This window comes from Botrytis sinoallii, assembly GCF_014898435.1.
Source record: "Botrytis sinoallii strain Bc 23 chromosome Unknown BSIN_006, whole genome shotgun sequence".
Classification (NCBI taxonomy): Eukaryota; Fungi; Ascomycota; class Leotiomycetes; order Helotiales; family Sclerotiniaceae; genus Botrytis; species Botrytis sinoallii.
This window is the reverse complement of record NW_024066033.1, coordinates 1925350-1950296: the sequence shown is the minus strand read 5'-3', so window position 1 is coordinate 1950296 and position 24947 is coordinate 1925350. Positions and strand designations below refer to the sequence as shown.

At 42.1% G+C, this 24947-nt stretch overlaps 10 protein-coding genes across 10 annotated transcripts; 4 read left to right on the top strand and 6 right to left on the bottom strand.

The window, feature by feature from the left end:
• Nucleotides 1-932: 932 nt before the first annotated feature.
• Nucleotides 933-2166, bottom strand: EAF02_004329 (uncharacterized protein; the record flags this gene model as incomplete). The annotated part of the gene is made up of 3 exons (XM_038900377.1): nucleotides 933-1589; nucleotides 1648-1734; nucleotides 2119-2166. The coding sequence occupies 3 exons, from the start codon at nucleotides 2164-2166 to the stop codon at nucleotides 933-935; spliced, it is 792 nt and encodes a 263-aa protein (XP_038760084.1).
• Nucleotides 2167-2288: 122 nt separating this feature from the next.
• Nucleotides 2289-3137, bottom strand: EAF02_004328 (uncharacterized protein; the record flags this gene model as incomplete). Its single annotated transcript, XM_038900376.1, has 1 exon — nucleotides 2289-3137. The coding sequence occupies one exon, from the start codon at nucleotides 3135-3137 to the stop codon at nucleotides 2289-2291; it is 849 nt and encodes a 282-aa protein (XP_038760083.1).
• Nucleotides 3138-5153: 2016 nt separating this feature from the next.
• Nucleotides 5154-6109, top strand: EAF02_004327 (uncharacterized protein; the record flags this gene model as incomplete). The annotated part of the gene is made up of 2 exons (XM_038900375.1): nucleotides 5154-5255; nucleotides 5312-6109. 2 exons carry the CDS (start codon nucleotides 5154-5156, stop codon nucleotides 6107-6109), a joined length of 900 nt encoding a protein of 299 aa, XP_038760082.1.
• A 724-nt stretch (nucleotides 6110-6833) lies between these two features.
• Nucleotides 6834-8666, bottom strand: EAF02_004326 (uncharacterized protein; the record flags this gene model as incomplete). The annotated part of the gene is made up of 1 exon (XM_038900374.1): nucleotides 6834-8666. The coding sequence occupies one exon, from the start codon at nucleotides 8664-8666 to the stop codon at nucleotides 6834-6836; it is 1833 nt and encodes a 610-aa protein (XP_038760081.1).
• Nucleotides 8667-10327: 1661 nt separating this feature from the next.
• EAF02_004325 (uncharacterized protein) lies at nucleotides 10328-10945 on the top strand (the record flags this gene model as incomplete). The annotated part of the gene is made up of 1 exon (XM_038900373.1): nucleotides 10328-10945. One exon carries the CDS (start codon nucleotides 10328-10330, stop codon nucleotides 10943-10945), a length of 618 nt encoding a protein of 205 aa, XP_038760080.1.
• A 951-nt stretch (nucleotides 10946-11896) lies between these two features.
• Nucleotides 11897-12740, bottom strand: EAF02_004324 (uncharacterized protein; the record flags this gene model as incomplete). The annotated part of the gene is made up of 2 exons (XM_038900372.1): nucleotides 11897-12558; nucleotides 12608-12740. 2 exons carry the CDS (start codon nucleotides 12738-12740, stop codon nucleotides 11897-11899), a joined length of 795 nt encoding a protein of 264 aa, XP_038760079.1.
• Nucleotides 12741-13333: 593 nt separating this feature from the next.
• Nucleotides 13334-14395, top strand: EAF02_004323 (uncharacterized protein; the record flags this gene model as incomplete). Its single annotated transcript, XM_038900371.1, has 1 exon — nucleotides 13334-14395. One exon carries the CDS (start codon nucleotides 13334-13336, stop codon nucleotides 14393-14395), a length of 1062 nt encoding a protein of 353 aa, XP_038760078.1.
• A 470-nt stretch (nucleotides 14396-14865) lies between these two features.
• EAF02_004322 (uncharacterized protein) lies at nucleotides 14866-15599 on the bottom strand (the record flags this gene model as incomplete). Its single annotated transcript, XM_038900370.1, has 3 exons — nucleotides 14866-15083; nucleotides 15143-15230; nucleotides 15342-15599. 3 exons carry the CDS (start codon nucleotides 15597-15599, stop codon nucleotides 14866-14868), a joined length of 564 nt encoding a protein of 187 aa, XP_038760077.1.
• Nucleotides 15600-16189: 590 nt separating this feature from the next.
• EAF02_004321 (uncharacterized protein) lies at nucleotides 16190-18329 on the top strand (the record flags this gene model as incomplete). The annotated part of the gene is made up of 5 exons (XM_038900369.1): nucleotides 16190-16252; nucleotides 16314-16445; nucleotides 16505-17742; nucleotides 17813-18100; nucleotides 18170-18329. 5 exons carry the CDS (start codon nucleotides 16190-16192, stop codon nucleotides 18327-18329), a joined length of 1881 nt encoding a protein of 626 aa, XP_038760076.1.
• A 1959-nt stretch (nucleotides 18330-20288) lies between these two features.
• On the bottom strand, nucleotides 20289-22828 carry EAF02_004320 (uncharacterized protein; the record flags this gene model as incomplete). The annotated part of the gene is made up of 4 exons (XM_038900368.1): nucleotides 20289-22110; nucleotides 22249-22350; nucleotides 22438-22565; nucleotides 22670-22828. 4 exons carry the CDS (start codon nucleotides 22826-22828, stop codon nucleotides 20289-20291), a joined length of 2211 nt encoding a protein of 736 aa, XP_038760075.1.
• Nucleotides 22829-24947: the final 2119 nt, after the last annotated feature.

The window sequence follows — 24947 nt, the reverse complement described above, 5'->3', positions numbered from 1 at the left end:
CTAGTAGCAATACTATCTATAGAGGAAAAGTACTTTTGGAAGGAAGCACTACAATCTATAAAGCATACCGATATTTGTTTATTTATCTACCAAGCTATCTAAATACCTAGCTATCTAGACTAAATATCTAGATATCTATACCTTATTAATCAAATCTCTAATCAATCAAAAACAAAATGATAATTATAGATAGTATTACTTCACTAAATCATATTTCGAAGATGTTTGTACTTTTAGTAAACGAACCTCATTTTACATTTCGAAGACAGAAATTCGTTCACTCAATTGATTGATTTTAATTGACTACACCAAGTTTACCATGTTTGTCTAGAATAAGCATGTATTTGATTGCGTTGGTTGATTGGTTGGCTGGCTATTCGGTAGCAAAATTGTTACATGATGTAGGAAAAAGTTGAGCGCCCTCAACACACAATTTTAATGGAGAGAGAGAGACATTATACAATTATTGCAAACAATTAATGCCAGGTAGAACAAAAGCTGCGTCTCCCTCGCGTGGGGTCGAACCACGAACCTCTCGATTGATATATTTGAATTATTTCAGGTAACAGTCGAACGCGCTAGCCAATTGCGCCACGAGGGATTGTTGGTATTTGATGAGGGGCCAGGTGATTTTTGATATATATACTGTTGCAAACAGACAGGAGTATTGGCCCCATCTAAAGTATCCGAGCCACCCAGCCACCCAAGTCAACGGAAAATTCTTCCACCGAGCCAAGCTTCCAGATTAACGACACCGACAAGCAAACAAATAAAGCAAGCAATTGCTCCAAGCCATAAATAGGGAAGAAGAACGTCGAACATACTGAGTATATACATGGCGATAAGACAAACATGAGGACGAAGAGATAGAGGCTTCCGAAATCTCGATCAACATGCGATACAACCAACCTATTCTCTGGGTGCTTGGTAGCTCAGTCGTCCATCTCTTGGTCTTGATAGTCTGAGTCTTCCTCTTCACTATCTTGAGCCTGATAATCCACATCTTCGTCATCGTCTGATACCTCAACGAAATCCTCCTGATCAAACTTACGTCGCCAGTCCTCCTGGCCAAACTTACTTCGCCATTCGTCCCACTTAGTCTTCTGCTTTTTACTTGGAGTCCCTTCGTCACTGGTCTCGTTGCCTTGCTTGTAGTCCGAATAGGAAGTCTTTCTGGAGTGTTTGTAGCTATGGTTGCCATTATTCGGGGATTGGGTACTGGAGCCAGCACTCGCATTATCTTTCTTCGGTGTGGGTTTTGGTTTCGGTGCCGGATTCCAGGACTTTGGTTTGATAAAAGGCGTCGTCATAGGGATCCCATGAGGTTCGCTGAAGTGTGGAAGCTGTTTGTTTGCTTTCAACAGCGCGTCGAGTCTTGGTCGTTGCGTCTCAGACAACAGCTCATCCTTGGCATGGTTTAAATGTGAGGAATAAAGGTTGGACGCGCCTAAATCAGTGTTGGCAGGTTGGCGATCTGGGTGGTACTTTCTCTGTAATTTTCGGAATGCCGAGAGAATCTCAGTCTCAGTGGAATCACCCGCAACACCGAGGGTTTGGTAGTGGTTAGAGGTTGGTGGCATAACCATATTCTATTTGAGTGTTAGCAATGAGAATAAGATATTGAGAATTGTATGACCAAGAACTCACTGCGACTGAGATCGAAGTATCGATCTTTCGACAGAACGCTTGGTTGTTTGGTGTTGGATTGAAGAAATGGAAAGAGTGCGACGAATTCTGAGATTTATCTTAGTGGGATTTCGGTTAGCGAGTGCTGAATTCTTCGTTTTTTTTTCTTCTGGAAAGTGAATCGGCGTGCAAAGAAATTGAAAAGTGAAATGAAGGTTGACATACATTTTTTTCTTGCCCAAGGCAGGTAAGTGTTGCGGGCGGTGAACCCCCCTTTATGGCATAGCCAATGTCATGATGAAGTCATACGGGGAAGAGGAAGGGGGGTTCACAGCGAATCATCATGTATGATTTCCCCCGAGACTTAGACACTGAGGTCAACACAATTGTAAAAAGAAAAAAGTAAGCAAAGGGGGGGAGGAAGGCTTCTTATATAGGCGTCCTGGGCTTTTCTTTGAGCACGTTCTCTAGCTCATTGCCTCTGCTATTCACCTCAACATCTACATCTAGGACGTACTGTTGCTCATCTTGACTGTGCATTATTGCGCCTTTCGATCCACTGCGCCTGATCTTCATTCAAATACCTACATCTAGAATGTACTGTTGCTCATCTGCTTCCGGCTCCAGTTCATTACCCCTCATCTACCCCTCATCAAAATTTCTCAACACATGAACACGTATCTCAACCATAATGATTCACTCATGTAGTCAAACTCAGGAAGCATTTTCTCCGCCACCAACTCCGCAACTTGGTTGATCCGATCAGCTTCATAATACGGATCTCCCTCTTTCTCCATCCGATTCACCGCATATGTCATCTTGTAATCTTTGCTTCCGATTTTATATCCTTCCCCATCCGCAGCATTACTCTTATAGTGATCCTTCAACCACAAAAAAGCATTTTTCACCTGTTCCTGCACTCCATGATCATTCTTGATATCGTAATTCTGTTGTCCCAGAAACAGAATACTTTGCATCGTACTCGAAGTCGTCACAATCGTGCGACGGATCTGTCGCGAATTTCTCGTGCAGTAGTATTTCGCACTACATTTGACGTACATTTTTTCTCCATAATCCTGTTTCCAAGACGAGACAGAGTTGTTGTAGCAGCGCATGGGGGCGCCTCCTAGATCAGCATATCCAGTAACGAACGTCTTGCCATCTCCCATTTCCGTGAGTCCCCATACTTTGAACGGCTTCTTGTCGAGTGTGCCGGTTATGGGTTTTCCTTCTGTACCCGACGTCCAGTCCACGGGATGGTTTTGGTCGCCCGGGTTGGAGGCATAGGCTTCGTCGAATTGCTTTCCTTTGATAGAATCGTCGTAGTTTTTGAAGTACCAGAGTTTGTCGTCTCGGCCGTTTGGTGTGGCGTCGTTGCTTTTCATATACTTGAAGCAGGTCGTAAGGAAAACCGCTTCGTCTAGTCGTTCGTCCTCTCGTGGCAGAAGTGGGCTGCCCAGTACTAGTGGTGCGACTGCAAGGAGAAATGTTGCAAATCCGGAGAGATACATTATGGTAGCAAGATGTATGATGCTAATAAGTGGAATTTAAAGATAGACTGAAGTGATTGAGGTGTAAAGAATTAAAGCCAAAGAAAACTTGTGTGGATAAACAAAATGCAATGGAGCTCACTCTCATTATATACCGCCCGCATCAGAACCATATAAGTATCTCCAGCTACTCGTCATGCGAAGGAATACTGTTCAGACTTGAAATCTTACATTCGGGAACATGGAAATATCGTAAGTCCAAATTGCGCACATATTTCTCTGTATACAGTTCTACACGATAGCAGATAAAAGCCCGATAGACGGCGACCTCAGAAAATTGCAAAGTAGTGAGGATACTGGCAAGAGATTATCCTCTTTGTACAGCATCACATCTAAATCGACTATAAGCACCGATTAGGAGCATATTGTCGGGTCTTCTCCGTTGACTTTGCTACTGTTGAAGCTTGGCTTTACACAAGCCCCTATGTAATCAAGCATTAGTTCGTTTCGCAACTGGTAGATGTAGAATATGGTACGATATCTTACTCCTTAGTTTCCCTACTCCCCTTGGACATCAGATGTTGTAATTAGCAGTTGTCAACTCAGCTACGCCAAACGTCTCTTTCTGAGACATTTTTGTAGGAATTCTCACTACAGCATATCCCAAACGCCGAATTATAGGGCCACCAAACGAATTGGAAATTGGTTGGAATAAGAGAATTATCCCAGATTGACCAATCACTAGACTTGGTAGCTCAAGGTCATTCAATTCTTGCTCTACTCTGCTGACAGCATAATATCCACAAGGCTGAGTCGCGGCTGAATTTTCTCCAATTTGTGCGTTGTGTAATGTTTGTCGATCAGAATCCTTTGTCATCGGGGTTCATTTGAGATTTGTTTACCCAGATAGATTAATCACCGAGCAGTTTACTTTTCTCCTATTACAGATAGTTCGAGTTTCGAGAGAACTTTGAAGTGAATGAGAATACGAAGGATTGCTCGAGTCAAGATGTATTTCAGCATTGGGACATGTGTCTGGTAAATCTGACGTCTCTGGTATATTTCGCTAGCGATTGAAATCAAAATAGTTGAAAGTGTGTGTTTGATCCATCATTTCTTGCAAATATCTAGAACGAAGTCTTTCGGAGGTACCGATTCGTTGCTGACCACGATACCTTGGCGTACATGATGCCAAGGTAAACACTAACGGCCATCTGCCGAGGACTTCTGTATAAGTTTTTGCTTTGTGAAACCTTTCGACGATGGTATTTCCGACTACGAGAGGTGTCTCTATCGATCGTCAAAGTTAGTTTATACTTGAGAAACACAGAAGCTGCATAGTGTGTGAAAGTCCTTTGTTGAAGCTCTGACAAACTACATTTCCATGCTGATGGTTTCTGCAAAAATTTGTAGATCTCCAACACAATCCCTCATCATTCCAAGATTCTATGAGAAATCGCCATTCGAGACCATTGATGTATAGTCTTTAATTTTGAACCAGATACCGAACATAAGATCGTAAAGCTTACCAAAAGTTCAGTCTAAGCTCAGTTCGCGACTGAGATTTTGTAAAATTGAAAGGAGAAGAAGTTTATTCTACCCATTAGGCAAGATACCTGCAAGAATGAATTCTTCTAACAATTCTGAAGATGCTTTGATGCTGCCTTTTGAAGAAAGTTAACTATTGCAGTGTATACCGGCTTGCAAATCACATTCTCATGGTACCTATTACTAAGTTCAGCGATGAAGATGAGGATTGAACCATATAGAAAGTCTTATTTAGGCACTTGCGATTGACCACCCAATCGTCCAATTCTGCGACTTCTCATGGTCCCTTCCTTCCTCCTATTGGAATACATAGAATCTGCTTAGAATGTAGGCAAAGATGTAAATACAGATGCAAATACAGTATCGTTCATCAGTGAATAAATTTCGTGAACATCAAGCAATCGCATCGTACTCTTTAACATATCAAACTAAACTTCAACCAGCAACCACAGATTCCATCGCAGAACATTTGATCTTCTCCAAATCAACATGGCCTCAGAAAAACATGCGGAAAGCAGTGAAGAACATCGTTCTGCCATCATTGCTTACGAAAATCATGCAGATGAAGCCTACCACTGTCCCTTATGTCTTGTAAGATACACGAAAAAAACCAATTGTATTGTTGCTGCTGATACTCTAATTTGCAGGTATCTGGACGCATTCCGCGTAGAATGAATAATGTTGCAGAAAGGTCTGTCGCCTCCGTTGATGGACCACAAATTGAGGAGAGGAGAAGTGAGATTAGAGCGATTGAGATTTTATGGGCGAGACTAAACGATGAGGAGAAACGCGAATTTGAACAGAAGCGTGAGGATGAGAGGAGAAAGATTCCAGACGCAAGCATTGCAACGGCGCAAAGCAACAATGTTGAAAGTAAAGGACTTGGAGGTGGAAAAGAGAGACGCGAGGCTAAAATAAAGAAATACGCTCGGCTTATCGCTAGTGAAGGAAACGGACTGAAAGGTCAGAAAAAGGGGACCTTGAAAGGAGTGAACAAAATCATAGATGAGGCCACTTTGGAGGAGAACGAACTTGATAATGATAAACAAAAAATACTCTCGGATAGACTAAAACAAGTCGCAGAGAATGCTGCTGAGTTGCAAAGAATCCGGGATGAAGATCAAGGACTCGAGGAGAGAATGAATCAAGTTATGGAGACTGACGGTGCTGAAAGCTTAGAAGAACTCGAAATCATGAACAAGTTTTATGAGCAGCAAATCAACAGACTTCAGAATATGAACAGAAGATACAAGGAGAGAAAAGGACTTGGGGAGAGGATAAACAGAGCTGTTGAGGTTGATGCTGAAGGTGGACAAGAGCTTAAAGACTCACACAAATTGGATGATTACAAGACCGAAGAACTTGGAGATGAGGAAAGCAACTATATGGTTCCGGTGGAAAGCCTTGCGGATTGCAAGGAAACAACCGAGAATGAAAAGAGATAGAAAAACTAATGCAAAGAGCTTCATGAATTATGAGGGAAAAATTCATCAGCTGTATGAGAGAGAAAACAGAAGTAACTTGCTAGGTAAAAAGATGGGATTTGGGTGCAAGGAAAGCGAGGTAGAAAGCATCGTAGATTGAAATAAAGGAATTGAGTAGTTTCTTGGAGACAGAGCTAGTAAAAGCTTCGCAGTATAATTCCAAGCCAATCGAAAGTCCAACGCCCCTACTAGACTGATATCTCTTTCATAAATCATTGTCTCAGCTAATCATTTACACACCTTGAAAGTAAAGTGAACGCAAAGAAAATATGTTCAAAGTCGAAGACCACAACCCAAAGCCCACAGCCCAGTCTGCGAGCTTTCTTCTCTATCAATATTTATAATCAGTTTATATCCTTTTCCCCCGACCAACCTACAGACACCATCTCATTTCTCCCATTATCTTCGATTCCAAAAGTTGCATGTTTGTGGACCAAAAATATTTACGGCTCTGATCTTGGAGGATGGTATTAGATTTTATTGTTTCTTGACGATCCATCCGGTTGCGGATTCAAGACCACTTGTTGGTCTTTCGAGGTTGAAACAGTGACGGGCATGCTTCCAGTCCGTGGTCTGACTAGTAGTAAATCACTAATTGAGTATTCCACTGGTATCTGATGCGGGGGGGCTAATGGGAAATTTTGGATGTTCTAGTTTCTGGACCGAGTAACAACGTGCAGTCCGATTAATTCGGAAGAATGGGACTGCTACTTGACTCTACCACACTAAATGTAGGAGATCTGGTATAAACCTGAATAAGTGTATAAATCGAACTCAGATATGTTGTTGTTTTTGATTCTGCCATATCTCCTGGAAGGAAGCTGACAGTAACTGGAATAGAAGATACAGAGAAAGACTGGGCACTCGATTTGACACGAGGCGGAGATGCCGTAGCCGGGCTTGTAGATTTTGGGGATGTAGAAACGACCAGTGTAGTCACAGTAGGGACTGATTCGATAAAGAACCTGGTATTCCATACACTGGATGTACTGACAAACGATTGAATATCACTGTTGAAGGTCTTATCGAGTGGTGATAATGACGGTACTAAATCAGTCAAAGAAGACGCTGTAGTGGTAGAAATCTTAACCGTTGAATTAGCTGTCTTAATCTTTGATGAGCAAGAGCAGTGGCTGTGGCAGTGGCTGTGGCTCACTCCAGGATTTGGTTCTGTGTTAACCTGAACTGTACTAGAGCTCGTTGTAAAGACGTCAAATTCAGACAGAGTCTCTGAACTATCAATCGTACTGGATGTGACTGAAAATTCTACACTGCTGGTGGATTCAATGACACTGAGGCTTGTGCCAAGTGAGATGACAGTGGATGATGCTGCAGTTTCGATGATGCTAGGCACATCACTCGGTTTTGCGGAGGGCACAGTATCGGTAGCTGCTGTCAGGGTCTCAGATTGATATGAAATTGTCGTGCTAGAATCTATTGTAGAGCTCTGCGGTGTAATAGTTGCTACAGAGTCTGATGGAGATGAACCATTTCCTGACTCCGAGGCACTTGGGGATGAACCGATCAATCCTGAAGCGCTTGGCGATGAACTACTTCCACTATTCCCTGAAGAGGAAGGTGAAGGAACGGTTGTAATTGGCTCAAAGCTGCTTGGATCAGGTGGAGGGACTGACGGAACCTCAGATGAATATGAAATTGAGGGGTTGATTGGAACTGTAGACAGAGTTGCTACAATTGTGGAGAAGGTTGATAATTCGGGTAAAGGTGTTGTACTAGAATTTTCCGTAAAACTTTCAGATATGAGTAGAGTTGTGATGCTAGGTTCTGTTGTGAAGATAGTAGTGGAAAATGCTAAAGACTCAATGCCACTAGATACAATACTGGAAGAGGCGGAAGGTGTAATACCACTTAGTTCAGCAGAAGACAATGGCGATTCCGTCGGTATAACAGATATTCCAGTTTCAGAAGGAGTTAGTACTGTAGAGTTAGATGTAGATGGAGCAACTGGGAGCACAGAAGTGCTAGTGCTGATCATGATCGATGGAGAGACCAAAGAAGTGGATTGTGAAGTACTCAGAAAGACTTCAGAAGTAACCGTGTTGGTGGATGATGGAGTAGAAGCAGAAGCCGAGGTCCCAGATCCAGATGTAGTAGTCTCAGATCCGCCTAAAGGGAATGTAATGGTAGTAGTGGTAGTGCTAGGTGGTAATGAAGCGGTAATCCATTCGATCGTGGTACTGGTAGCGCGGGGATTTGACTCAGAGGGCAGAGCCTGAGACACATCCGAGGAACTTAATCCTGGATCAGGCGTTCCCGTTATATTGATGGGTTCCGATAGCTCTGTGGGGATAGCAAAAATAAAAGGAGAAGATGCAACGCCAGTTTGAGTTGTAATCTCCGCAAATGATAATGCAGTGGTACTTTCTGTAGGATCAAGCACGGATGCAGTAGAATTTGGTGATAAGGATGAGCTGATTTGCGATACAGCTTGAGCGAGTGTAAAAGATACTGAGTCACAAACAAGGAAAAATAGGAATATGGAATATATGATGTACATATTTCATTAGGGAGCAGTGCAAATGGATGAATCAGGTACGAATGCTATCGCCGTCAAGAGCTTAACTGGCTATACTGTGAGTGTGATTCTCACAAACCGCTGTCTACGAGAATTAGGAAGATTTGACTCGGAAGTGGTAACAAATCTTTCTGCACATAGTGAATTTGAAAAATCGTGTCACCAAATCATGATACTAATCTAACCGAGCTAGCCTAGGGAGAGTCCTGACAACTCCCACAGAACAATTGTTATCCTAACGATCTCAAATGACAATGCTGATTAGTTTATCGAACTTTCGATCAACAATCCAGTATAGGTCATTGAAATTTCAACAATCAGATTGAATTAGTATAACGGGATTCAATTATTACTTTTGCAATTGATCGAAGATATCAACTCGAAATTTGGGATAGATCTTCTTACCTATTGTTCTGGAGCGTGTTCATTTGCCATAAGAATAAGAAAAACTACACTACGGGACTGAAGTGATAGCACGCAAGTGAAGCATCAGTTAACCTTCCCGTCATACAAGGGGTTCCGTGTTGATATTCAAGGGCGGAGATGAAGACTGTAATCTCAGTTGCATTTTACCTTCTTGTCGGTGAGTAGAAAACGAACGGGATGTTGGTCCAAAGTTGCATGAATGAGTTTATACGGTGACCGTAACATAACCTATCAGTTCGTTTACTTACTTAAGTACCTGCATATAGCCCACCAACCAAACAACTAGCTATTCGATTAATAAGAATTTCAGGAGTTTGCTTATTCATGATGATCTTACGAGGGGGGCTGGTTAAGCCTATTTTTGTTCAAGACAAATAGAAATACAATGTTGGTGAATGCCATAAGACAACGCTTCCAGTTCGGACGGAGCAGTCGAAGTAGTCTAGAAGGTAGAGATCATCAAAAGGGGGCGCGGGCTGTACTTGTAAATCTCCACATCTTGTGTAACTGTCCAGTCGGTCAAATCCTTGAGATCATCGTTGGCCCGCTTCAGCTACGAATTATTGGATTCACTGAGATTCTGAGACTGAAAGAATTTTCACAATACGAGTTCAACTTGTACGTACCAGTTATACGCAGCCTTCTTCTGTTTGCTAAAATAGATCAGATGCCAAGCCCCCCGTCAAGTTATTCTCAGGGTCGTAAGCTCAGGGGGTCGTGAAACCCTACACTGACTGGGGATGAACTCCACTAATGACGACTTACAGGGTTGAGATTCCATCTAGGCCCATAAATATCCCCAAACAAACAAGAGCATCCCGTAATTTCTTGCATCAACTGAAATTTTTGCTTCCTATGATACGAATAATGAGGAAAGTTCCTTTCGTACTGATCTCCCCAATCACGATCGTTTTCGATCAATCATGCCACTTACAGAGTAATAATCTAGCGAATATTGACAGCCTTAAGCTAGCCACTACCATGGGTGGGCGTAGTAGGGCTGGGGTCAAATGTTAGTCGTTCCCTGTAGGATTCGTACATGCAACACGAAAAGTGGCTAGATATTAAATTGCGGCTGTGTGTTGGTTACATTGAGAAAGGGTTACTTATAAGTTCATCATGCCATCACCAGTCGTTCCCTCCTCATTCTTCATTCTTCAAACATACAATCTTTCCAGCGTTTAGATTTCCTATCAAAAAATAATCTCAATTTCATTATGCGTTCCTCAACTGTCGCCTTCGCCGTTACCTTGGCCTTGGCCAACTCCGCATCAGTTCTAGCTGCTGGTGGTTCTGCAGCTACAATCACCTATGCTTCTCCTACCATTCTCCAAACCGGAGACAGCGAAGATATCAGCATTAGCTCGACCACTGCCAGTGTGGATGCCACCAGCACATCATTGTCTGCTCTGGTCCCAATAACCTCTGTTACCTCCGTCCCGGAAAGCAGTACTTTGTCAGCGTATGAATCCTCCTTCACCTCCTACTCCATAAACTTCATCTCCTCCTACACACCATCTGGATCAGTATACTCATCCGGTTCCGTGTCCAGTTCCATTGTCTCCGGCAAGCCAGGCGTTTATTCTAACTCCACAATCATTTCTACCGCAACTGCTTCTGTCTCCAGCGCCGGCACATCTACCGCTACCGCCGTCACTGAAGTACCTGGAGCCACCAAAAGTTCCAGCAAGAGTGGAGCTGCGACAGGTGCAAGTTCAAGCGCGAGCGCCTCTGCATCGAGCTCTGCTGCTGATGCTTTGTCGATGAATGGAGCATCTTGGAGTGTTGGAAGTCTTATGCTTGGTGGAATGGCTGTTGTCTTTGGTTTCTTCTAGTTGCATTGCAACATTTAATTGAGTTCACGATCGGATAATTGTATGATGGTTTATGTATGGGATCTTCGAATCAGGGCATGGAAACTGGAATGGGAGTTTAATAAGAGAGGTTATTGAATTTGAGCCTGGCATTTTGCATACCGGTACATCATCTTTGGATTTAATATTCTGATCCTACCTGATGTTGAATGCATGCATGTTCTGAGATCTCAGATACCAGGCTGTATTAATATTAAATGAAAACTAAGCTGGCTTCTTGATTGACCTTATTCTTGCAGTGTGTACACCCGACCTCAATAGGAGTCTTTGACTTTAATCGTTGCAGACTGTGAATCGACATTGGATAATTTGTACTGAATCTCAACTGAAATTTATCACATGATTGTTTTGATTCATTCTCCCAACCAGATATATTTGCTCTCATACAACTCACAGCATCTCTTTCATCGTTCATCTCAATAGATCCCCAGGATCTCACTCTTGTCCAAAATGTGTTTATTTAAACTTTCAAGTGAAGGGCATAGGATGTACAAATCGGTTACTAGGCGTCTATTAGCGCTGTTTATCTCAGGAAGCTAAAATATGATGAGCAACATTCATTGCCTATCTCTGAGGGTATACTGGTTATTGAGTGATATCTGAAAGGAGACAAGTTCCCTCGAACTGGCAATAAGATCAAGAGCTGTGCTCGTTGTTAATTACGTTTGTAGTCATGGTTCTGATATGCCATATCGAATTTCCCATGAAAGCAGAATTGTTCTGGAATTCTTCCAAAATTATCTTGATATTTGAGACTCACTACTCACTTTTCTTTGGATTCTCAAAAATGTAAATGGTTTACTCTGTATTTGCTAGAGTAAAAAACTGATTTATTGTGGTACTAAAAACCATCTTGGATATCACAGGGACAAGACCATACTATCAGATACATCCTATGAAGTAAAACAGTGATCAAAATCCTATCGCATCCCTCCACTCAGCATAATTAGACCAAGACATATCTAAGATCCACTGCTTTCGCCAGATAAGAAGATATTTATAATGTCGACATTCATCTAATCCAAACACATGATAGTTATTCCAAAAATGAAACCATGGCTGAACATCATCAAGGCGTGATTTAAGGTCTTCCCTCATGACTTCAAGAGCTTCCTCATTCCAGCTGTCCCCTTTGTTGCATGGATTTGATAGTACAAATGGAAAGATGCGCATCTTTCTATCTTCCATGATCATAGGCTCAGTAGATCGACGATAATCCAAGTATCTGTGCGCCAATTCAAGTTCCTTCCTATCACCTGGAAATTTTTGGAATTCTCCATACACGGATTTGAGAAGATAATGATGGGGTACCAAAACTCCACGGCGATACTGGGGGCCGATCCAAGTCTTGAGAAGCATATGGAGAGGTTTATTTTGGAATCCCGAGCCCGCTCTCTCAGATAAGTCGACTAGCTTTGGGTTGACGTATTTGAAGTACTGGTACATATCTTTACAAATAACTCCCAGACAGGCGCACATGCAGGGTGTGAGTTCACCCATAATAGCTGTAATTATATCGGCGGGCATTTTGATGATGATGCAAGGTAGGTCCTCATTTCGAAAGGATGCGAGACCTAAAAGAATTGATTAGTACAATCAGAAATGAGGATATATTAAATCTACTAGCCATCTGCGCGGAAGACCTTTCTTTGATATCGGAATCCATGTTAAGAATTTGAGTTCCATCGTCCTCGTCGACTGGTTCATATTGCAGATATTTTGTGGTGCTTTCGCCATAACCCTCAAAGCTTCTCATATTGGCGATATAGGAGATATCTCGATGCGATATATCGAGAAAGATATTGTCGAAGGTAGTTTATTGAAGATCTGTTTGTGGAAGATGATAATTTGGTAGGAATAACTTGTTGAGTGTGTGTGTGAGAGAGTCCATGAGACGAAGTTGACATTTATAATCCACAACCCTGCACCGTAACAGCGACTTTACTTTACGGCAAACTGACGCGCCAGTACCAGAATAATCACTGCCGTATGACTGACTGCCTTTAGCTATAGTATTCTTCCCATCCGCACTCTAGTGAATATAAAACAACTTTCGGAGTGAATGGAATGGCCGTACTAGGTATCCCGCGAAGAAAACCGAGTAATCGAATTCACTCAAAGTAGCGCGAATTCGAAAACTATCTTGCTACGTTACCAATAGTCAGATACCAGTACCGTACAGCTCTCCATTACGTAATGCGCACTCCGTGTAGGGAAATCAAGATATCTCCTGTTAGTTAAAGAACAATCCACCTCATCGGTGATAACTTTATATATATCACACGAAGAGTTCCTGAAATCCATCGAACTACCAAAAGCACAACTAAATATCATCAAAGCCTGTACCACATGGAATATCAGCTTCCAAAGGATCAAAAAATACTGAAGACGACCGAAACTGAACGAAGCCAAAGGGTTCTTTGCCGAAAACTAATTTTGAATTCCGAGATCATGGAGTCACCTGAAAATCTAGACCAAGTTAACGACGGCGAATTAATCCCAGAGCCAACCTCTACAGAGATTAAAACTCTTGATATCCAGCCCATCGTTGAGCGCCAGGATGGTGTGTCTAGCCCCGACCATTGTATAGATGACGCTATCGAGACAAAGACTCGCCACGTTACCATCAATGATCTTCCACATGATATTCTCATGAACATATTCGACGAACTCAGTCCATGTATGATTGCTTGTTTAGGGCTTACTTGTCGCCGCTTCTATACTTCTTGCAAGATTCATCACCCGAAACCCTTCAGCCTAGCTTTATATGTTGATCAAAAGTGCAATCAAGATCTATCCGTAGCCTTTTGCAATCCATTGGGCTGTTGTCAGTTTTCCGACAAAACGACTTTCACTCCAATGTATAGCACAGTTAGAAGTTGGTATCAAGACGCACCCCTTCAAATTATCCGTAAGCAGTGGTATCCTCGTCATGGAAAGCATTTGGCTGACTTGATCGAAAACTGGCAGGGACTCTGTCATTATCGGAAAACTTGGTTAGATATTGGGAGGTACCCTTATACATTCTTCTTTCCAAGATACCTTTCGATATCTGTCTACAATCCCACCAATGAGAATTGTAAGGCAAAGCTGGCTCTCCAACATAGATATAGAGACCACTTTCTCCATTTGCCTCTGTATGGTGATACCCATGTTCTACGACATACTAGGTCGTACCGAAGATTGCGAGGTGTACCAAGACTTGCTCTACCAAATCCTCACCAAATGGAACCTCGAGCTTGGTTCCTTGAAGCAAAAGAATTAATCTTAAGGGACAGATACAATCATGTGCGGAAGAGCAGATGGATATCCCACTGGAGAGATTATACCGTTGGGAAGGTCTGTCGAGATTGGCCCGACCAGGACATATCTGACATATTCTCTGATTGGAAGGCAATGATTGGGTTGTAACTATAGGAAGAGGGCTTCGTGCTAGGGAAGGTTGACGACCATGCGAAGAGACTGCCTAATCTCAAGTAGTTGCCAAAACCCAATTTAGCTTTAATCTAAAATAAAATGCTTTATATGATCACTAATCATAGGAGAAAGACCTTGGCTCAGAAAAAATGCAGGCAATGCCTTTTCCTATTTGCATAATGCAAATGTCAGAATTCGATAAGTTTCATTCCAAAAATGATATCAAGAATATAACAAAACCCAAGTCATCTTTATTTACCGCCTAAATTACAAAAATACTAGAACATAAAGTGATCAGAAACACATGGTTCCCTTCTATTTTTGCTTCTAATGAATCATATTTGAAGCATTCTCGTTGATGTTACACATCTCTGCATTCTCCGACACGTCCTTTCTCTTCAGATCTAGCTCCACAACGCAACCAAGGTAGTAGCGACATCTGATCTCTTGAACAAAAAAGATAATCAGATGTTCAACTGCTGCGGTTTGCAAATCCAGGAATCTTCTTGACTCTTCACCGGCATAATGCAAATCCATTCTTCAGGCCCTGGATCTACTCTGTTCAAAGCCAAAAGCACAGGACTAGGATCCAGACTGGAAAAATTAAAAGTCACAAAGGTGTCTCTGAGAGCACCGTAAGAGGGAACACACATCCAATCATCTACTGTTTCATTTTTTTCGCCTAGATGACCCCATGATTCAGCAAGGCAGTTACGAGAAGAAATGGGGAAAGTTTCTTACTGAAGGTGGATATTCCATCACGCAGTTCAAGAGCGCAGTTCTTGTCGTCGGATATTGTGTGATTCTTTTGATGGTTTCTGTTTCCCCACTATTCGGTATGTAAGCTTTAAGATATGTAAAGATTGGTCGCATAGATAATTTGATATCTTTGACGCAAATGTTATATTGAGCAGGGGGGCGAATGTGTGCATGTACTTACACCGGCGAGATTCAAAGTGAGCTGTAGACTGTTATCTCCAATTTCTTTGAACTGACAGCAATTCGTATAAGCTTCAGCACTGGTAGCAACAGCGGTGTTTGTTAGAAAGGTCTCTGAAGGGGCAGCACGGGCGCCAAGCTCGTGAGCTTTGGTAGGCCTATCAACATTGGGATCTGTGGCTGGTATAGCATGAGCTGATGCCATGGATGCTGTTGTGAGCAAAAGCGCCGCGAAAGTTTTGAGTGAGTTGATACCCATGGTGATTGTTGAAAGCGATTTCTGAAGATACTTCTCAAGGAAAAATCAAGAGACCTTTGAAATAACCTTTGAAATATCTTGTCTGATGACAATTTAGATATTGAGTGGAACTACTGAGCCCTTTATTTGTCCTATGCATGGCTGTAGCCATATTGCAATCTTCCTCCCCAGACTCGAAAAGGATTCTTCATTTTCGAATAAATTAACCTTAAATTTAGAAGTGTACTTCTGGAGGCATTTACACTTGTAATCCTAGAGCCAAAGGTTTTGGAGAGATTTCCAAACCCAATCTTTACACCGGCTGGTAATGAATTGATTCTTGCTTTTCTTGGAAACTGATCCCTTCAAGGCAACAGAGCGGTTACACTCCTGAAGCGGTGACGATGTCCGCCACAACCCCGTTAAACACAAGCCCTGGAGGCCCACATCGCTAATTTATAGATTGTCAGGGGGCGCACGGTTGTGGGGTTAGGTTGCTGTGGCGGGCTCGGCGGGTAACTTAATCTTGAGCACCTGCACCACCAATTCCCCAGGTCTTTAACAAAACTCGGGTTCGGAAAGTAATTGCCATATTGATATCATCAGGAAAAATGAGTGCTCAAGTTATTTCCTATCCGCTTCTGGGCCAGACCACAGTTATTGCTGAGAACCAGGTAAGATCACATGACGTAATTCCTGTGTCAGAGGCAAACTGTTCAACTGACATATGCGTAGATTAACGTCACAGTTGTGTTATTTCCGCAGGACGATGAAGAAACCAACTGGGAAGTAGCACTGTGGTATGGCTCGAAGGGTATGAGCTGGAATCAGCTTGATCTCACCCGAAGTGATGATAATATACCAATAGTAAGGATATCTGATTGTCTAGCCTTGTGATTTTGAATGCAACTGACAAAAAAGCAAAGCTTGCTGCAGACCCTGAGACCTCAGTTTTGGTTTTTTCAAACACTCTACAACAGAAATCATTTAATGAACAACATATTTGTTATACCATCAAGTACAGAAGAAGCGGAGAGTCATCCTGGAGGTGGGTGAATGATGATCCCAATCCTGTTGGTGATGCAGAGATCATTTTCCAGAAATCACCAGCTACTTTACAGTTGTCTTCTATCAAGGAATATATCTCCAACTTATCAGCTGATCTTCATGTCAAGTATCATGGACAGCATGAAGCATCTGATTCGCCCGTATGGACTTTGACGTGCCCGATACCTGCTTCTGTCACTTCAGCTACCGAACCAAGTGTTCAACGAACTACCATTGGGTTCCCAAAGGATATTGTTCAATATTTTGCACTCGTCAAACGAATGAATTTCTGGCTAGTACCACGTCATGGCGGATCCAAATTTGAATTGGGCGAAGATGATTGTCAATTCTACACCGAAGATGCGGAACCAAAAGCGATTCTGGTATCCTTTCTAAGAAGTGATGGAATGAACTTTGTGATGCTTGCGCTAAGTATGAATGGTGTTGTAACGACATTGACATCTGGTGAGAATGGTAGTATCACTTTTATAGGAAAGAATGAGAATGAAGAGGCAAGAGATGGAATTGTTATCTGTGCCGTAGGAAAAACTGTAGAGGAGGGTATCACAGCTGCAATGAGCCATGCAAAAAGGGTTGTTCGGGAAAGCTTGAACACAGAGCCTATTACGAGTGGAAGGGTCACAAAATCTCTAGATCCTAACGACAAGAAAAGTTTCCACGACGAGCTAGTATATTGTACATGGAATTCTCTAGGTCCTACCTTGACATCTACTACTCTCTTTGGCACACTTGACGATCTGGGAAAATCATCAATCTACCCATCTACAACTATCATAGACGATGGATGGCAATCCATAACCCCTTTCGGCTCCGAAACTTTCCCAAATCAACATCGTTGGTCAAGATTCGAGGCTTTATTAACATCCTTCCCAGAAGGTCTTGCCAATCTCTCACTACGGATTAGACAATCCTATCCATGGATCAGAAACATTGGAGTTTGGCACGGCATCTTTGGTTATTGGGGAGGTATTGAGCCCGAGAGTGAGATCGGAAGGAAGTATAAGTTGCGATGGGTAGAAATCAATAATTCACGGCGTAGCGGAATGTGGGTTGTAGATGCTTGCGATGTGAGAAGATTCTATGACGACTTTTATTCGTACGTGTTGTTTCCTACTATTTATCATAATTCCTCCTTTCGCCCTACCAAATTGCTAAAGCTTCTATAGATTTCTCGTCAGCTGTGGTATAAATGCGGTCAAACTGGACACTCAAGGATTACTAGATGATCTGAAAAATGCTGAAGACAGAAGAGAATTAATACCAGCCTATCAAAACGCAATCCACGACTCACTACTTTTTTATTTCAAAGACAGAGTAATATCATGCATGTCCCAATATCCTACCAATATTTTCTCTCCTCAAACATTACTCTCCTCATCAACCCATCCCGCAAAGAAAATAGCCATGCGCAACTCCGATGATTTCTGGCCCAACGATCCCGCTACTCATGCTTGGTACATTTTCTCTCTCCTTAACTTTCTTTGAGTTTACCATCCCAGACGAATACTAACTAAACAATATAGGCACATCCACACCAACTCACACACCTCACACCTAACCACGCATCTCGAAAACATAATCCCAGATTGGGATATGTTTCAAACCTCCTCCCAATCCCCACTACTCCACCTACCACGCCGCCGCACGCTCTCTCTCCGGCGGTCTCCTATCCATAACCGATAAACCCTCTCATCACGACACCTCTATTATCTCCCGACTTTCCTGCACCCCTTTCCAATCACCATCCTCACCCCCATCTCCCCCCCTCATCCTACGCACCCACCCCGCAAAATCCACATCCGTATACCCCAGTTCCCACACCCATCGCATATTAAAACTGCGCACCTCAACCCTCAAAACCAACATAAAAGTCCTCGGATTATTCAACACATTTTCATCCGGTTCCATCACCGAGATCATCGGACTTGAGGATTTTTTTCCTCTCTCGCATTCTTCTTTCCCCAAGAAGAAAAATACCACCGATGAAGATTCAGAAACAGAAACAGAAGAAAAAGAAAAACAATACATCCTGCACAGTTCCTCCGACAACAATCTCTCTCCTCCACTATCCCTACATTCCCGCGGAACAAACGCGAGTAAATGCTTAATCACATTACCCGAATCCGGATGGGAAATCCTCACCGCGTGTCCTTTATATACTATTCCTTTCCCTCGCCCTCTCCCTCCACCTTCCATTTCCACTTCCAACGCCAACGCCAACTCAAATTCCAATTCTAATTCCAATCACAATCACCCACCTCCATCTCCAACCCCTCAGAACAAAAACCACAAGCACGCACACATAATCAACAAAACTCCCAACAAAATCCCCAACCCCCCACCGCCCACCAATCAACCCTCGCCATCCTCGTCTCCTCAACAAATTCGTCGGCGCGGCTGCAATTCTTAAGAGTTTTCCTTTTCATTTTCCTTTTCTACATCTCCTCTCTCTCCTCCAACCTCAACCTCAAACCCAAACCTACCCTCCTCTTCACCCCCCCCACCAACCCTCAATCTCAATCTCAATCTCCACATCCACCTAAAAGGCACCGGAATCCTAGCTCTATACATCTCCTCTCCACCATCCACCCCACACCTCACCTCCCATCGCATTTCCCACCTCTCATCCCCATCCACACTAACCCTCACACCTCTCCTCCCCCACCACACAAAAATCACCTATCTACCTCACGCGCGCGGATACATGGTTTCGATCGATATACCATCTATTTTGAACATGCGATTTACTTCTCCTTCTCCTTCTCCCTCTCCTTCTCCTTCTGATACCAATTCCAATTCCAATTCCAATTCCGACATCGATCCCTCGAGTACAAGTACGAGTACGAGTCTACAAAATCAGAGAAAATATAGGGATATATTTATGTTTAACAATAAGGAAGATGGAGATGGAGATGGAGATGATGAAAGTAAAAGTAAAAGTAAAAGCGAAAGTGAAAGTGAAAGTGAAAGAGAGGGGATAGTAGTTAATATAGGGATTATGGTGTAAATTCTTACTACTATACTATACTGTGAATTTACACTATGAATTACACTATGAATTTACACTATGAATTTACACTATGAATTTACACTATGAATTTACACTATGAATTTACACTATGAATTTACACTATGAATTTACACTATGAATTTACACTATGAATTTACACTATGAATTTACACTATGAATTTACACTATGAATTTACACTATGAATTTACACCATCAATTTTTCGTAGTTATGGGACGGGGACGTATAGGTTTATGGAGTGGGTGGTGATGTGACATTGTTACATGCATCTAGGTATATGTAGAAGAGGAGGAGGACGGGGATGGAATGATGGATCGTTATCCAGTATCCAGAATTTTAGGTGGCTTATCATCAAGCTCGATGGATCAAGGTAGTGAGTGATATAATTTATCGTAATCTTACAATACAATCTATAGTATCGCCAGAAACAATCACGATGAAGGATCCCGATATTGATACATGATACCCAGGCCCAAGCCATTCTAGCAGCCGTCAATCCATGCGTCTGGTATGGGGATAGAATCTCCGCAGCATTTGATGTATTCTGCAATAATTACAACCCGTCAATCCATGCAGCACTGTCTACTTTCCATCTTCCATTTGCAAGATACTCTACCACGTCTCTTGTATATATCTCTTCAACCTCTCCAGATTCGCGATAAAAGCCTCCGCTTCCTCCATACTCATTCCCGCATGAATTTGCAAGACGCTCAAGAACGCACATCTCACACCCTTGGGCATACCACCCGAGCTACCACAAACATAAATCATTGCCTTTTGCCTCGTGAGCAAATCTGCAATTTCCTTTCCTTGTGCTCTAATCTCATCTTGTACGTAAACTTTCTGTTTTTGATCTCGTGAGAAAACCGGACTTGTATGTACATGATCTTTTACTTGGGCCGATTCCAATTCATTAGCAAAGAAGTAATCCGCGTTGCGATTGCGTCCACCATATATAAGGTGGACTTTTCCAAACTGGACTCTGCCCTCCGGTGTGTCTTTAATTTGTTTCAAGCGTTGTAAGATCAATGAGCGTAGAGGTGCGATTCCCGTACCTGCACCGACTAAGATGAGGGAAAGGTTTGGCACAAGCGGGGGTACTTTATAGAAAGAAGGGTTCGCATTGTAATGGATCGTGAGATTTGTTCCCTTGGGAAGAGTGGCTAGATAACGGGAACAGAGACCATTGCGAACCTTTTGAAGAACGGTGCGGTATTTGACAATGGCGACGAGAATTTGGAATTGATAATCTTTGAAGGGTCTAGGATCATCGAAATTTCCGTAATTGTTCAATTCTTTAGAATTTCGGGAATGTTTATCTAGGACTACGCTGGGTTTGTGAAAGTCGCCACCGGAGCAGATACTGAATTCGCGACCTCGGATCACAGGGAAAATGGTAATGGCATGTTTCCAAGGAAGCTTGACGCTTGGGAAATCCTGAAGACATTCGAGAATGCTGCGACGAGGACGAGTGGTGTAATCATAAAGTTCATCGGTATAGAGAGGATCTCGAAACTCAAGGAGGCGTTCTTTGTGTGTCGGATCATTTGTATAACCGGCCATAAGCTCGAAGAAACGACGTTTGGGAATGGCCTGAAAATCAAGACTATGAATCAGTAACTCTCTGAGTGTTTGTTCGTCACCAATCTTATTGAGACCATCTGGGGCCATTATCAAGTTTTTCGCGCCGAACCAATCTGGTGATTTTGGTTTAAAGTGTAACTTCAGATCCGCAACATCGTTCCATCCCATCAAATCAATGAGGGTCTGAACATCTTCAGGAAAGTTTTTGGGATAGATTGATATAGTATCCCCAGGATACAACATGAAATCTCTGCCCCTAAGCTTAAAGGTCATCTCGCGAACATCCTGCCAGTGGTCTGGAGGAGTGACGCGCTTGTTGGCTTCCAGAGTGACAATAAGTGGTGAACGATGCCTTTTAAATCCATTTAGAAGTGCGGGCGGGGGTAATACATTGTCATCTTCTGGTTGCTCTTTGTGGAAATCGGTCAACCGATTCGATGATGGTCCTGGTGCATCGAAACCATTATCAAATCTTATCCCAGATTCCAGGCCAAATTTATCTGCCATTGTCGCTGTGTTTGGGACGGAAGATTGGTGAGCTTGAATATCGGCTCCTCCAAGTGTATCCGGATCAGTAGAGTTTTTGGGTAAGTTGGAAGCTTCCAAGTCTTTGGGAGGAGCAAGCTTGCTATTTAATAAATCAAATTTTGTTTGACCATTGTCATCTGTGTTTTCAAGCGATGAACTTGATTTCCCATTATCTGTAGAAGATTCGGTTGCCAATTCTAGCCAGTATTTTGGGGGTAGAAGGACATCATCAGGAATTGGATCCAAGCCATCTGGCAATGGATATGATTCTAGGAGTTTCTTCCTAAGATCAATATACCAAGAGAGGAAAGTTCCATCAACACTGTTTTACGTTAGAAGTTAGGCAGGTGCAGAGTTTGGGATGAAAGATATAGAGCAACTTCCACTATGAAGTATGTAGGCAAAGAGTTTCCAATTAAAATAGAAGAACGAGATTTTCCTCAGAGAAATAGAAGTTCACTTACCCTTCATCGTGTTGTCGTCTGCTTCACCTCTAGGATATATTTCATTCCCACCCAGCTGTTCCAATCTTTTATGTAATTTACGAGATGCAAAATTAAACCTAAAAAGTTGTTAGTATCATTTATTTAGCAAATGCCTTTCTTCCTCCCTTTCCCTCTACATGACTACCATCCCAGTTTGTACCTACTTTGCATAAGAACTATCACCAAGACCAAAAGTGGTGAAGTTCACGTGACTCATACAATTGGGAGGCAAACGCTTTCTCAACAGACCTATTCCAAAATTTTCCTTGCATTTTTGGAAATTCCCCTTGCCCTGTGGTTGACAATGTGAATATAACAAAAGTGTACTTTGATAATTCTCTCTGATATATTCAAATAAGTATAATCTGGTTAAAATTTGGGAAAGAAATTACATACAATATCAACATCATCCATCTCACACACCCTTGTCATGAAATGAAGTCTTTCTGTAATGCGTCCCAATTCTTCGGCCACATCTTGAGAGTTTCCAGTTTCCGTTCCATAAAGGATGAGTGCGCTCCTATCATGCCGCTGGCCATTGAGTATATCAGACATTTGGTACACTTAAGCGATTGATGATTGTTTGTGGCAATGGCAAGTATCGACGAATGACTCGACATGATATAAAATCCATAGTCGACCAGTTGATAAGAAAAATAATTTTTGGTCACCACTATCAAAGAAGTGTTGCATGTAATAAGTCACGAGACATTGGTTATTAGTTGACTGTTTCGAATTCCCATTTCATTCACCCATACTGCTTACAGCATGAACAATTATTAACAAGAGGGCTGGGTAAGTTTTCAAGGTGAATCCATGTAGTATGATATTCTGTGGTTTGTGGTTTTGTGTGGTATCAAGTGATTATCGTACAACCTGTCTTGCAGTCTTGCAGTCTTCCAGAAGGAAACAAAGTCTTTATATTGTGATTGCGAGGTAAATGACCGGTTTTCCCTTCAAAAACCTAACAGTCAATGGCTTCATGCATACAGAACAAGACAAGACAAAGAACGGTTAGCAACAGAAAGCTATAGAAGAAAAACGTTGTTTCCAACTAGCAAGCTGCAATGCAGGCATACTTATGATTATGAGTACATAATGCCAACACTACATACAAAGAGTGGGAACATGGAAATTTAAGTGTTGGGAAGATGGGGGATGAAGATACTGATACGGTATAAGGAATGAATGATTTTAGATACCATTGAGATATCTAGATACCTAGGTATAGGCAAGAGTATATAAATAAGATAATAACAAAAGACACTTTGTTAATCAGAATTATGCAAATTGATTGGGTATTTATTTATATTTGATTATATTGGTGAATATTGATGATGCATTTTGATTTTTGATAGACACATAGAGGAGATATTGATATATGTACTCCGTAGCAATGGATCGATCTGCATACTTTATTACTCGAGTATTTATTAAGTGGTTCTAGAACCTATTTTGATGTCATAAGAAGAAATATGACATATTTAGGTGTGAATCATCTATCAAATCTATCAAAGAGTGCCCTAATGATTTCTTGACATTTTCTTGACGTTTTCTTGACATTCTTGTACTCTGACAGTATTATTGTCATCAATTGATATTGACCCGTCTGGTACTCACATCACATGACAAAATATCAAGCATTCAGTGACAGCATTCATTGACGGGAAATTCTATTGATCCATACGGAGTACATCGTACATAGATAGGTAGGTACCAGGTAGGTACTAGGTACGCCTTTCCCAAATAATGCTCTTGACCATATACAGGTAGACAAGTAAACACCCGCCCAATCGCCAAGTCATTAATCCTTCCCCTTTTATGATATGACTCCTTACCTTACCTTGTCTTTTTCGCCATTTCCCCATGTTATGTGGCATTCGAGAACAACATCGAATCTCACACCGTATGATTCCAGGTGGCTTTGTAGATTCGCTTGCTATGGGGGTTGTATCTTTGTGATTGAATCCCGAGCTACATGTAGAGACAATACAGTACTTACTTATCATGGGGTCCCGGTAGAAAATACAATCAATACATTTCAATATCTAATCGTTTTACGCCATGATTCCTCCTTACCTAGGTATCTCCTATCTCGCTATACCTCTGGCGATCATGTCAAGCCAACGATGAGTAGAATGTAGAATGTAGAATACAGAATATGGAATACAGAATATAGAATATAGAATACACACACATATATATCCTGGTAATCCAAATAGAATAACTCCATTCATTCCTCTTTACCTCCTATCTCACCATTTCCCCATGTTCATTCAATATCAAATCTCCTTCTCACCGTACCACCCGTGCCACCTGCCAACTGCCACTTCCCAATTGCCTGCCACCTTATCAATGATTCTTCCCTTCCCTCAGCCAATTAATCACGACCTTCCTCCTGCTCACGGTGGATTTCTGCTTTGCGTCGAACCTTCTGTCTAATCTCAAAATTCTCTAATCGAATAGAATCCCCATTCCCAGCCCTGTTCAGCCACTGGCTTTAATCCAATTACGGTAAGTGCCACTCGCTAAGATGCGGCTGCCCCAGCGATTCCATTGGAATTTGATATATTCTGCCCACTGCGCAATCCCGACTTCTTTCTCCCTTTCCTTTTGAACACCTCAACTTCAAGAATTCCATCAAGTGTCAATCACAACAAATCCTCAACCAACT